The sequence below is a fragment of the Thunnus thynnus genome, chromosome 11 (genome assembly GCF_963924715.1).
Source record: "Thunnus thynnus chromosome 11, fThuThy2.1, whole genome shotgun sequence".
NCBI lineage: Eukaryota > Metazoa > Chordata > Actinopteri > Scombriformes > Scombridae > Thunnus > Thunnus thynnus.
The window spans coordinates 216,943-231,692 of record NC_089527.1 but is presented as its reverse complement, the minus strand read 5'-3'; the positions used below and the strand labels follow the sequence as shown (position 1 = coordinate 231,692).

The 14,750-nt window shown below is 37.3% G+C and overlaps 1 protein-coding gene across 1 annotated transcript in view; it reads right to left on the bottom strand.

The window, feature by feature from the left end:
* The window catches only part of LOC137192194 (bone morphogenetic protein receptor type-2-like), a 52,362-nt gene that overhangs the window by 15,249 nt on the left and 22,363 nt on the right, over window positions 1–14,750 (bottom strand). The window contains exons 9-14 of the mRNA XM_067602710.1: window positions 9,705–9,865; window positions 9,471–9,618; window positions 6,427–6,563; window positions 3,990–4,126; window positions 3,026–3,218; window positions 2,838–2,937 (exon numbers count right to left, since the gene is read on the bottom strand). Coding sequence (XP_067458811.1) covers window positions 2,838–2,937; window positions 3,026–3,218; window positions 3,990–4,126; window positions 6,427–6,563; window positions 9,471–9,618; window positions 9,705–9,865 — 876 coding nt within the window. The remainder of the gene's footprint in view (window positions 1–2,837; window positions 2,938–3,025; window positions 3,219–3,989; window positions 4,127–6,426; window positions 6,564–9,470; window positions 9,619–9,704; window positions 9,866–14,750) is intronic.

Here is a 14,750-nt window from a genome sequence, read left to right as displayed (position 1 = left end):
AACCATAACAATAACTATAACCATAACAACAACTATAACCATAACAACAACTATAACCATAACAATAACTATAACAATAACAACAACTATAACCATAACAATAACTATAACCATAACAACAACTATAACCATAACAATAACCATAACAACAACTATAACCATAACAATAACTATAACCATAACTATAACCATAACAACAACTATAACCATAACAATAACTATAACAATAACAACAACTATAACCATAACAATAACTATAACCATAACAATAACTATAACCATAACAACAACTATAACCATAACAAGAACTATAACCATAACAACAACTATAACCATAACAATAACTATAACAATAACAACAACTATAACAATAACAACAACTATAACCATAACAATAACTATAACCATAACAACAACTATAACCATAACAATAACTATAACAACAACTATAACCATAACAATAACTATAACCATAACAATAACTATAACAACAACTATAACCATAACAATAACTATAACCATAACAATAACTATAACAATAACAACAACTATAACTATAACAATAACTATAACCATAACAATAACTATAACCATAACAACAACTATAACCATAACAATAACTATAACCATAACAATAACTATAACCATAACAACAACTATAACAATAACAATAACTATAACCATAACAATAACTATAACCATAACAATAACTATAACAATAACAACAACTATAACCATAACAATAACTATAACCATAACAATAACTATAACCATAACAACAACTATAACAATAACAATAACTATAACCATAACAATAACTATAACAATAACAACAACTATAACCATAACAATAACTATAACCATAACAACAACTATAACCATAACAATAACTATAACCATAACAATAACTATAACCATAACTATAACCATAACAACAACTATAACCATAACAACAACTATAACCATAACAATAACTATAACCATAACAACAACTATAACCATAACAATAACCATAACAACAACTATAACCATAACAATAACTATAACCATAACTATAACCATAACAACAACTATAACCATAACAATAACTATAACAATAACAACAACTATAACCATAACAACAACTATAACAATAACAACAACTATAACCATAACAATAACTATAACCATAACAACAACTATAACCATAACAATAACTATAACAACTATAACCATAACAATAACTATAACCATAACAATAACTATAACCATAACAATAACTATAACAATAACAACAACTATAACTATAACAATAACTATAACCATAACAATAACTATAACCATAACAACAACTATAACCATAACAATAACTATAACCATAACAATAACTATAACCATAACAACAACTATAACAATAACAATAACTATAACCATAACAATAACTATAACCATAACAATAACTATAACAATAACAATAACTATAACCATAACAATAACTATAACCATAACAACAACTATAACCATAACAATAACCATAACAACAACTATAACCATAACAATAACTATAACCATAACTATAACCATAACAACAACTATAACCATAACAATAACTATAACAATAACAACAACTATAACCATAACAACAACTATAACCATAACAATAACTATAACCATAACAACAACTATAACCATAACAAGAACTATAACCATAACAACAACTATAACCATAACAATAACTATAACCATAACAACAACTATAACAATAACAACAACTATAACCATAACAATAACTATAACCATAACAACAACTATAACAATAACAATAACTATAACCATAACAATAACTATAACCATAACAATAACTATAACAATAACAACAACTATAACCATAACAATAACTATAACCATAACAATAACTATAACCATAACAACAACTATAACAATAACAATAACTATAACCATAACAATAACTATAACAATAACAACAACTATAACCATAACAATAACTATAACCATAACAACAACTATAACCATAACAATAACTATAACAACAACTATAACCATAACAAGAACTATAACCATAACAACAACTATAACCATAACAATAACTATAACAATAACAACAACTATAACAATAACAACAACTATAACAATAACAATAACTATAACCATAACAATAACTATAACAATAACAACAACTATAACAATAACAACAACTATAACCATAACAATAACTATAACCATAAAAACAACTATAACCATAACAACAACTATAACCATAACAATAACTATAACCATAACAATAACTATAACCACAACAATGTGAGCATCCACACTTGTGAACAATAACGTTCTGTAAACAGTGGCACCGACAACGCGCTGCACACTCAAGCTGTGTTGGCAGCTTAAGAAAATGGATATTGATGACTTGTTACTGCTGTAAAGGTTCAAAGGCGGTCGGTGATTTACTGTGTTGCTCAGAAGTATTTCAGGACACTAGTTGCTGTGATGTTCCAGTATTTACAGATCAAACTGCATCACAGACGACCAGCTTTTATTGCACTGTGGTATGAGCATGACGTGTAAGACACGGTATGAGCATGAATCTGAAGCCTAACAGGGGTGCTAACTTGTTGTTTTTTATATTATAATGGGGAACAAAGTTCCAGCATAATTGTATAATAAAGAGAGACAAACTTATCTGAAGAAATCACCTCTGGCTGTAGTATGAACTCTGCCTTCCACTTGAGCTAGATTGATTTTTAAAAACTATGTATTTATAATTATCATTATAGTTATTGTTTGTGTGAACGGCCCTTTAATGTGTGTGTGTGTGTGTGTGTGTCAGCGTGACGCACCAGTGTGTTCAGACTCAGAGATGGTGCAGAGGGCGGTCACGGGCGTCATGGCAGCAGCAGTTGACACACAGCTGTCTGAACTGGCCGAGCGAGCCTGACTCTGACAGACCAACAGAGAGAGAGAGAGCGATTAAGAAACATCATGACTGAATGTTTGGTTTTTACTTTAACACCTGTCGAGCGGTTACCTGCGCTTGTTGCCGTTCATAGTTGATGGAGTTCCTGTTTTTCTCGAGTCCTTCTGCTCCGCTTGTGGTTGTTTTGACGACTGATACTTGGTGGCCGTCTCCCTGGAGATTCTTGACCAAACCCACCTGGAGATCCTCGATGTAGGAGGAGGCGTAGCTGACCTGAGGAGGCCAGCAGCCGAGAGACAGATTCCTGCAAGAGAGAGAGGTGTGTGTGTGTGTGTGTATGTGTATTGCAGTGTGTGTGTGTGGTTGTGTATTGCAGTGTGTGTGTGTGGTTGTGTATTGCAGTGTGTGTGTGTGTGTGTGTGTGTGTGTGTGTGTGTGTGTGGGTGTGTGTGGGTGTGTGTGGAGTAGGTTGTGTATTATAGTGTGTATGTGTGTGTGTGTGTGTGTGTGTGTGGGTGTGTGTGTGTGGAGTAGGTTGTGTATTGCAGTGTGTGTGTGTGTTTGTGTGGAGGGGGTTGTGTATTGCAGTGTGTGTACTTGTGGTTGTGTATCGCAGTGTGTGTGTTTGTGTTTGTGTGTGTGTGTGTGTGTGTATGTGTGTGTGGAGGGGGTTGCGTATTGCAGTGTGTGTGTGTGTGTGTGTGTGTGTGTGTGTGTGTGTGTGTGTGTGTGTGTGTGTGTGGAGGGGGTTGTGTATTGCAGTGTGTGTGTGTGTGTGTACCTGTGGTTGTGTATTGCAGTGTGTGTGTGTGTGTGTACCTGTGGTTGTGTATTGCAGTGTGTATGTACCTGTGGTTGTGTATTGCAGTGTGTGTGTGTGTGTGTGTGTGTGTGTGTGTGTGTGGAGGGGGTTGTGTATTGCAGTGTGTGTGTGTGTGTGTGTGTGTGTGTGTGGAGGGGGTTGTGTATTGCAGTGTGTGTGTACCTGTGGTTGTGTATTGCAGTGTGTGTGTACCTGTGGTTGTGTATTGCAGTGTGTGTGTACCTGTGGTTGTGTATTGCAGTGTGTGTGTACCTGTGGTTGTGTATTGCAGTGTGTGTACTCAGCAGTGTGAGTTCAGACAGTCTCTCTTCTGCACACTGAGCAGTGAGTCGAGCTTCAGCATCCTGATCCCAGCAGTCCTCCATCGTCTCCTTCAGGGAACGCAACGCCTGCGCACACACACACACAGGTACACAGTTACACACAGGTACATTCATTTACACCTTTTGTTTATTACTGAAGCCCAAAATGTCTTTTTTATGGTGTTTCCATAAATTGTTGTAAAGTGTAAACTATAAAGTTAACAGGTATTATACTGCATTATTGTTGTAAAGTGTAAGATGTAAAGTTAGCAGGTATTATACTGTATCATATATGTAAAGTGTAAAATGTAAAGTTAGCGGGTATTATACTGCATTATTGTTGTAAAGTGTAAAATGTAAAGTTAGCGGGTATTATACTGTATTATTGTTGTAAAGTGTAAGATTTAAAGTTTGCGGGTATTATATTATTGTTGTTAAGTGTAAAACGTTAAGTTAGCAGGTATTATACTGCATTATTGTTGAAAAGTGTAAAATGTAAAGTTAGTAGGTATTATACTGTATTATTGTTGTAAAGTGTAAAATGTAAAGTTAGTAGGTATTATACTGTATTATTGTTGTAAAGTGTAAGATTTAAAGTTTGCGGGTATTATATTATTGTTGTTAAGTGTAAAACGTTAAGTTAGCAGGTATTATACTGCATTATTGTTGAAAAGTGTAAAATGTAAAGTTAGTAGGTATTGCATTATTGTTGTAAAGTGTAAAATTTTAAGTTTGCAGGTATTATACAGTATTATTGTTGTAAAATTTAAAATGTAAAGTTAGCAGGTATTAAACTGCATTATTTATGTAAAGTGTAAAACATAGAGTTAGCAGGTATTATACTGTATTATTGTTGTTGTAAGGTGTAAAATTTAAAGTTTGCGGGTATTATACTGTATTATTGTTGTAAAGTGTAAAATGTAAAGTTAGCAGGTATTATACTGTATTGTTGTTGCAAAGTGTAAAATGTAAAGTTAACAGGTGTTATTCTGTATTATTGCTGTTGTAAATTGTAAAATGTAAAGTTACCAGGAATTATACTGTATTATATATGTAAAGTGTAAAATTTTAAGTTTGCAGGTATTATACAGTATTATTGTTGTAAAATTTAAAATGTAAAGTTAGCAGGTAATAAACTGCATTATTTATGTAAAGTGTAAAACATAGAGTTAGCAGGTATTATACTGTATTATTGTTGTTGTAAGGTGTAAAATTTAAAGTTTGCGGGTATTATACTGTATTATTGTTGTAAAGTGTAAAATGTAAAGTTAGCAGGTATTATACTGTATTATTGTTGTAAAATGTAATGTTAGTAGGTATTATACTGTATTGTTGTTGTAAAGATTAAAATGTAAAGTTAACAGGTGTTATACTGGATTATTGCTGTTGTAAAGTGTAAAATCTAAAGTTAGCGGGTATTATATTGTATTATTGTTGTAAAGTGTAAAATGTAAAGTTAGCGGGTATTATATTGTATTATTGTTGTAAAGTGTAAAATGTAAAGTTAGTGGGTATTATATTGTATTATTGTTGTAAAGTGTAAAATGTAAAGTTAGCGGGTATTATACTGTATTATTGTTGTAAAGTGTAAAATGTTAAGTTAGCGGGTATTATACTGTATTATTGTTGTAAAGTGTAAAATGTTAAGTTAGCGGGTATTATACTGTAGTATTTCTCATGAGAATGACCATTGCAGAGCTAGTCTGTAAACCTGAGTCATGTGCGCAGGATGGTGAACCCTCTTTTTGCCTTAAATTAGTTAGGTTGGTTTTCCTACCAAGAAGCTCCACAAAAATGGTTGCAACACTCCTAAATCTACACGTCAACTGTATGTAGTATGTACAAAATATCAACAATTTTGTATGAATAAGAAGTGATGTAGTATCTGCACAGACAGACGTCAATCAATTTGTGATTTTGGGATGATGCTGCACATTAAACTTCACGAGGATAAAGGTTTTTGTTTCACAATATCTTTGTGGACCAGCCTTGCGCCCAACTGGATTTTATTTTATTGTATTGTAGTCTTGTTTAGTCTGGAGCAGCAACATGTTGAGATATCTGCTCAAATATGGTCTGACGAGATTCCCCTGGTAGAGCTCGCAAGAGACCAAAAACAGGCTGGGAGGAAGTGTAGCCTGAGAAGACAACTTCCAGGACAAGAAAATCCCCACAGAACCAACGTCTTTGTCAGGAAGTTGGTTTGGTGAGTTCAAGGATTGAACTGGGTTATGTTTCAGGTAAGATTTACATGTATTCTTTCAGATTTTTTAAACATGCCATAATTGCTGAGAAGAAAGTTTGGGATTTTCAGATGCGTGTCTGCATGTCAACAAAGTCAGAGAGTTTATCTTTGAACGGAAACTGATGAGAACAGTAAAACAGACCAGGCTGTTCTCCTTCCACGCTTCGGGGAACCTTGGTCGGTATTTCTCTCTGGTGACAAGGATCTGCATCTCCTCGAAGCTCGGATGATTCCCCAGCTCTGCCTGGAATGCCAGCTGGTAATCAGGTACTGCTTCACCTGCACACACACAATAAACACATTAGCTACGTGGCTACACACATTACTCAGCAGTAATATGTTGCACGTATATATTTCCATGACTCTGACACTGTGCATAAGTTTAGCACATATTAACAGATTCTACACAATGTACTGCATATCATCATGTATGTTGTCATGATAAATGCTAAGTCCTCTAATCAGACGGTTGATGGTTTGACCCCCGACTTCTCCTGTCCGCATGTCGGTGTCCTGAACCCCAAATTACTCCCGATGGTTGTGTCAGCACCCTGTGTGGTAGCTTGCCGCCATCAATGTGAGTGTGTGTGAATGGGTGAGTGAGCAGCAGAAAAACATTGTAAAGCGCTTTGGATAAAAGCACCATATAAATGCAGCCATTTACCATTTAGATGTGTTGAAATGGAAGTTAATTTTGAGGTAAATGCAGACACGTTAGTGTAAAAACTTAACAAAGGAAGGAAAAATGTAGTTGCAGCCTTCAGCAGTGGCAGTACCAGCTTCAAATATATTCTCAATTTTAAAAATCGTTTTGATACATTTAATGATAGATTTTACGTTTGTACTTACTAATAATCAATAACAATGTGTCAAAGCATAAATGACCACGCACTCCAAAGGAGACAGGCAGCGAGAAAAGCAGCAGGGACAAACTGTGAACACCACAAAAGACTTTCTCTTCCTTCTTCAGCCACAGGTCACATTTATTGATTTCCACTGACTTTTGTGTACATCAGTCATACTGCCAATCATGTCTGCGACATGCAAACGCTGCTTAAAAGTTTGTGAACCCTTTCGAATTTGTGCTATTTCCGCATAAATATGACCTAAAACATGATCAGATTCCTATTCAAGTCCTAAAACTACATAAAGAGACATCAGTTAAACAAATGAGACAAAAATCTTACACTTGTTAATTTATTTATTGAGGAAAATGATCCAATGACACATATTTGTGGGTGGCAAAAGTATGTGAACCTTGAGCATTATCAGTTCATTTGAAGGGGAAATTAGAGTCGTGTGTTTCAATCAATGGGATGACAATCCAGTGTGAGTCTGGGAGGCCCTGCCTTATTTAAAGAAGAGAAATCTGAGTCTTCACTGTCAAACTCTGAGCTTCACAACACAGGTTTGTGGAAGTGTGTCATGGCTCAAACAAAGGAGATTTCTGAGGACCTTAGAAGAAGAGTTGTTGATGCTCATCAGGCTGGAAAAGGTTACAAAACCATTTCTAAAGAGTTTGGACTCCACCAGTCGACTGTCAGGCAGATCATGTACAAATTGAAGACATCCAACAGCACTGTTACCCTCCCCAGGAGTGATCGAACAACAAAAATCACACCAAGAGCAGGTGTGTAATAGTCCAGGAGGCCACAAAGGACCCCGGGGTAACATCTAGGACACTAAAGGTCTCTATTGCAGCGGCTACAGTCGATGTTAATGAGTCCACCATCAGGAGAACATTGAACATCAATGGTGTTCATGGCAGAGTTGCAAGGAGATACTGAATTCTCTCCAAAAAGAACATTGCTGCCGTCTACGGTTCGCTCAAGACCACGTGGAGCCAGAAGATGATTAGAAAAATGTTCTGTGGATGGATGAGACCAAAATCAAACTCTTCAGCTTGAACAAGAAACATTATGTTTGGTGATGAGCAAACACTGCATTCCAGCATAAGAACCTGAACCCATCTGTGAAACATGGTGGTAGTATCATGGTTTGGGCTGCTTTGCTGCCTCTGAACCAGGACAGCTTGCAATCATTGATGGAGCTGTGAGTTCTGAGTCGTACCAGCAGATTCTACAGGAAAATGTCAAGATATCCGTCTGTGAACTGAAGCGCAACAGAAAGTGGGTCATGCAGTGAGACAACAACCCTAAACACACAAATCGTTCTACCAAATAACGGTTAGAGCAGAAGGAAGATAATGTTTTGGAACGGCCGAGTCAAAGTCCTGACCTTAATCCTCAAGAAATGCTGTGGAAGGACCTGAAACATGTAGTTCATGCAAAGACGCCCACCAGCATCCCTGAGCTGAGACTGTTCTGTGAAGAGGAACGAGCTAAAATTCCTCCAAGCTGATGTGATGAGCTAATAAACAGTTACTGTAAATGTTTGGGCTGCTAAAGAGGGTCACACCAGATACTGAAAGCAAAGGTTCACATACTTTTACCTCATACAAATATGTGGGTACAAGATTAGATAATTTTCCTCAATAAATAAATGATAAAGTTTATTTTTTGTCTCATTTGTTTAATTGGGTTCCCTTTATCTAGTTTTAGGACTTGTATAAATATCTGATCATGTTTTAGGTCATATTTATGCAGAAATACAGAAAATTCTAAAGAGTTCACAAACTTTCAAGGCTAGTAATGCTGTATCTGTTGTGTTGATCATGACTATGGGCACATGCTGCTTGTCTCTAGGCTCACTCATACCTGTGCGTTGTAGCCTTGGCCACATTTGTTTATTTATTTAGAAAACTGAAGAGCAACTCTGTACAATCACATAGCAGCCAACTACTGCAGTGAAAAATTCCACCCATGGCCTTCAGAGATTTAATAGTTCACTGATGAAGTTCAAATTCAAGTTTGCATTACAGTAATCAGATATTGTGTGCCTTAATAAAACTTAATTGCTTATTTTTTGTTTCTAATACTCAGTTTTTAGTTTTATATATAAGGCAACATTTAATGCAAGTTCCTTTTGCCCACTACAACCTGTCTTGTGGTTCTTGTAAATCTCATCTACATTCTTTTTTAGAAGAATTTTACCCCAAAATGGACCGTTAACAAGCAGCAAACTGTGTGATTTTAGTAAATCCAGCAGAATAGACGATCAGCCTTTTGTTTTATAAATAAATTTGAGTTGTGTGTGTAACTAGTTGTTTGCGTCATGTAGTCTCACCTGGGAACAGGTCAGAGCACCTCCTGAAGCTCTCCCAGTAGAGCAGACCCAGAGCATAAACATCCACCTGCTTCAACGCCGACTCACAGTCCCGGAGGTTCAAAGCTCCGCCCAGAACCTCTGGAGCCATGTAGCGCACGGTCCCCACCTGCACACGCACACATAGACAGGTGAACATGTCTATTTTAAACCTGTGTTATAATCTGTCCGCCTGCTGCCGTCATGTGACCTGACCTCAGATATGGCCATGGTGTCGTCGTCTCCGGGGCAACAGGGCCGGTTTCCTGTGAGCCTCATGGACAGACCGAAGTCGGCAAGGACGCAGGACAGATCGGCTCGAACCAGGACGTTCCTGCTGGTCACGTCTCTGTGAGCCACCGCTGGTTTATACTGGTCTGAGTGGAGAAAGAATAAATCACTTCTGTGACATTTCTTAAGATATATAAACAAAAGAATCCCAACAGGAAGTAAATACTCCAACAATTTGCTTTTGTTTATGTTTTTTAAGGAGAATGTGCTGCCCCATTTATTTGGTATTTATTGATACATGGAGCCCGCTTATTTTTTATTTTTTATTTCTGTGATTCTTGTATTTAATTCAGGGACGGGACAAAGGTCCACTGCCAGAATCGAACTGCGGGCATTGTGGTTATGTGGCTTGTGTCTTAGGCAGAAGGCTACCGGCTCTCCCAACTTGGCAGATTTAAAATGTCCAGTAAAAAATGTTAATGTGAACTAATTTATATATAAAAATAATACATCTTAAACAGTCCTTATATCATGTCTGATGCTGTACTGCAGTACGGCCTCCTGATCCCGACTATCACACAGTGTCAGTTCCTCCATCATATATGTGATGAACTATCTCGGTCCCAGTGCGCCCCCCTATTCAATATCCAGGTACCTTACCGCCCCCCATCAATTAAAATGTAGGCTAATTGTCTTCCCTCAATATTAATGTTAATTATTATTCTGTGTTGTATCATTAAAAATCATCAGAGTTGTTTAACTGGACAGTTGGAAGATGTTTATCATTAGTTTCTCGTGCAGGGAGCAAAGAAGCCATGTGAATAGAAATTATATTTATGAGTGTTAATAAATGCAACGGTTAGAAATTAGACATTCAAACATTAATTAGGTCTCATTATTGATTACGAACAGCAGCCAATCAGAAAGCAGTAATTTGGTGCCAAACAGGAAGTGTTCCGATTAATTGTTCCAAAGTAAAACAAGAGCAGCTGACAGGAAACAAGTCTGAGGCTGCTGGAAAAAAGCAGAAGGATGTTATTAGATAGAATACTGGTGGCAGTTTTCTTGTTCTGCGCCATTTGATATGATATGATTGTTGTTGTTTTATGATGATACCCAGTTAATTAAATAATCAGACCTGCAGCCCCCGTTGATCCAATCATCTATCGAGTGACCCCAGGTTTAAATATTTGTGGAGTTTTTGCTTGGTTGTGGTTGTAAATACCTCCTCTACAGTGTGGTGTGTGTTCTTCCAATAAATGATCAAAACAGGGCAGGATCAAAATAAATATAATGATTTGCAATTAGTAGTCTTTGACTGTATTTGATTTGACTTATAGCATTCTGCCAACGGGAGAACTTTCTGTGTCCTTTCTTGTTCTTTAATATAATGTTTGTTCTATATAGAAATCATTCCAGCATTATATTCTGAGTTAAAGCAGATTTGTATAGGAGCCTGTTTACTGTAACACCAGCTGAAAAGCCCTTTAAACACAGCTTTTATAAATACTGGTTACATTACAGGGTTTTTTCTACAATTGCATTTCTCAATACTGAGTTCACTTTTTCAAAAGTCTTCACACAGGCAGCCCAACAGAAGTCAATGTGGACTGTGGATCGCTTTTCAGTCATCACATCTTTCAAACGGTTTCTCACTCACGCTCAATCGCCACCAAACACCAAATGTATTTACAATCAGTTTTGCACATGTACCTCTGGCAAAACTGTGAAATTTGCATTAAAAAAACTAACAAAACAAATCATTTGCTACATTCTGCTACATCTAAAAAGAAATAGAGATGAAGAATGAAAGAATAAAGAAGTGCCATTCTTCTTGTTGTAATGACATCTTGGTTTATGTGAAATAAATAAATAAAAGATACAAAGACAATGGTGATATTGTGATACCGACTGTTGTTTGTGTTTTTTTCAGGTCATTGTGTAGTCAAGTGTTTTGGTGACATTAGTGCATTTTGAGATTAACTGATGTGTTGAGCTGTGTGAACAGTTTTGAAAAGTGAATTCATGTATGTGTGTTAACATTTGAAAAAAACTGTAAAATGGGTTTATTGTTCTGTGTGTCACCAGAAGAGGGCGCAGTGATGCTGCCTGCCTCACATTAACATCCTCTCTGCCTGTTTCTGTCTGTCTGACTGCCTGCTGTGCAGTAATGAACACCAGCCGCTCTCTGTTTGAAAGACAGTTAATTATCTTTATCATGTGCAGTGTGTCACTTTGGCCTCCGACATGTTTAACATTCAGCCAGCGTCAGCAGCTCTGACTGTGCGTGCTGACGCCTGCTTGTGCTGCAGCGTTTTGTACCGATAAGAAATAGAGGAGAAGAAAGAGACCAGACAGAAAAAAGAAAGGCAGCTGACTGCAAAGATATAAGGACATTTTTATTCTCATGTAAAAAGAATATTTAAAAAGAATAACATCTGCACATATTCATTAATTGAAGAATAAGTCTGGTGAGTGTTTCTTCTTGTGAATAAATACCATGAACTGTTCAAAAGTATTGTGTTTGTATGCAAACCATAATACATTTTATTCCTCTGTGCTGTAAAGCTCTGTTGTTGTCCAAAAACCAGAAACACAATACTAGTGCATCCTAGTGCCTGACATACTAACTAACTACTAACTACTAACTACTAACATACTACTCTAATAGCTTAGTACCCCGTCCCGTATCACCCTGGTGCCCGACAGGCCTGGAATCAAGTCATTTTTAGGGCAAGGCCACTTTGGCCTTTGATAAATACAAATTTATGTGGGCATCACAGCCAAAATGTAGGACACCAAGGCCAAAACCAATGGTGCAATAACAATAAGCGATAATTAAATTGTATGAAGTCAAAACAGTTTACAATTAACAGAATTGTTATTGTTATAGTTTAATGATAAAGTCTATAAATGGGTAAGGGTGATCAATATTAATCTAAACAAGTTTTAACACATGTGCAACTACTGGCATTTGAGTCTGAGATCATTGCAGCAGCCACAGAAATGACTTAAAACACTTTTTTACACTTTAAACATTAAACACACTGATGAGAAACTTCTGATGAGAGACTATGATGAGAGCTGCTAGTCAGGTAACAGCCGACAGACTCCTGACCTGTCTGAACTGAGAAGTGACTGTCTGCTTTCAGAGAAGTGTGTGTGTGTGTGTGTGTGTGTGTGTGTGTGTGTGTGTGCGCGTGTGTGTGTGTGTGTGTGCACGTCTGTGTTAACGTTGCATCACGCTGAAAAAGTAGCGACCCATCAGGTCTCACAGCAAGTTATAAACACTATGTACATTCGTAGTTAGCTAAGTTAACACCACACAGCAACATCCTGGTTAAGATGTCAACAGTTTACTGCCAAGAATATTTTTGACCGGCTACGCATTTTGGTCTACAGGTTAATTTGCGTACACACTCCACTAATGGCTTGTTAACAACATCAGATCTTTTTCAATGAATGGATCACCGGTGTGAAACTGACTTCAACACGGAGTTTTGCATTATGGGTTGTTTGTAGCATTGATGTTGCTGGGCTAGCGAGTGTCTGAAAGTCTGTTCATAGTGAACGTATTTGAGTCAGTCAGCACAGCTCAAGGATCGTGTAACATGCCACAGAGGAAATAAATCCAAAGTCCAAAGCATTTTCCGACGTCTCTACTGTAGAAACAGAATATATCAAGCTGCCAGATGAGTTACCACTGTCACAGACAGGAAACACAGGCAGTCTTATAAATACTAACTGCCAGAGATATTATTTTTTGATCGTTTCCGAAAGTCTGTTAGGAGAGTATGTGACTAAACTTTAAAACACAATGTGTATTAATACTTACAATGTACAGTGTTTAGCTGCCTGTGCTTATCACATAATGTTAATTGTTAGCTAATGTAAGCTAGTGGGCTAGCTGTTAAACTGTACGTCAACAGTGTATCTAATCCTGACAGCTCCAAGGTCTTAGTGCTGACGTACTACGGTAAGCGTATTGTATCATTTCTTGTTGCCGACTGTGTCTACTGACAGCGTTGTTGCTGCTCTCATCTCAGTTGATTTTCCTATATATATCACATTACTGTGGATTAATATCTGCTAATTCACGCATTTGTTACTTCTAGGCTGGATTATTGCAATTCCTTATTATCAGGCTGCTCTAACAAGTCTCTAAAGACTCTCCAGCTGGTCCAGAATGCAGCTGCACGTGTTCTGACTAAAACTAGAAAAAGAGACCACATTTCTCCCATTTTAGCTTCACTACATTGGCTTCCTGTAAAATCTAGAATAGAATTTAAAATCCTTCTCCTAACTTACAAAGCCCTTAATGGTCAGACACCATCATATCTTGAAGAGCTCATAGTACCGTATTATCCCACTAGAACACTGTGCTCCCAGTATGCAGCTTACTGGTGGTTCCTACAGTCTTTAAAAGTAGAATGGGAGGCAGAGCCTTCAGCTATCAGGCTCCTCTCCTGTGGAACCATCTTCCAGATTGGGTCTGGGGTGCAGACACCCTCTCTATGTTTAAGAGTAGGCTTCAAACTTTCCTTTTTGATAAAGCTTATAGTTAGGGCCGACCAGGCTCGCCTTGGATCAGCCCTTAGTTATGCTGCTATAGGCCTAGACTGCTGGGGGACTTCCCATGATGCACTGGGCTCCTCTCTCCTCCTCCTCCTCTCCATCTGTATGCATTCATGTAACATCAATGCATGTCACTAACTTTGCTTCTTCCCCGGAGTTTTTTGTGCTTTCTCATCTCACAGGAAAACCTGAGTCCCGGGCCGAACCTTCGCGGTCCTTCACAGTCCTGATGGCATCCTTCCCTGGCTGTTGCTGCTTGTGCTTGTTGTTGTTTGTTGTTGTCATTGTTTTTCTTCTGTCCCCCCTCCCCCTTTCCCTCTCTCTTTCTCTCTCTCAACCCAACCGGTCAAAGCAGATGGCGGCCCACCAAGAGCCGGGGTCTGCTTGAGGTTTCTACCCGTTAAAGGGGAGTTTTTCCTTACCGCTGTCGCCAAGTGCTGCTCATGGGGGAACTGT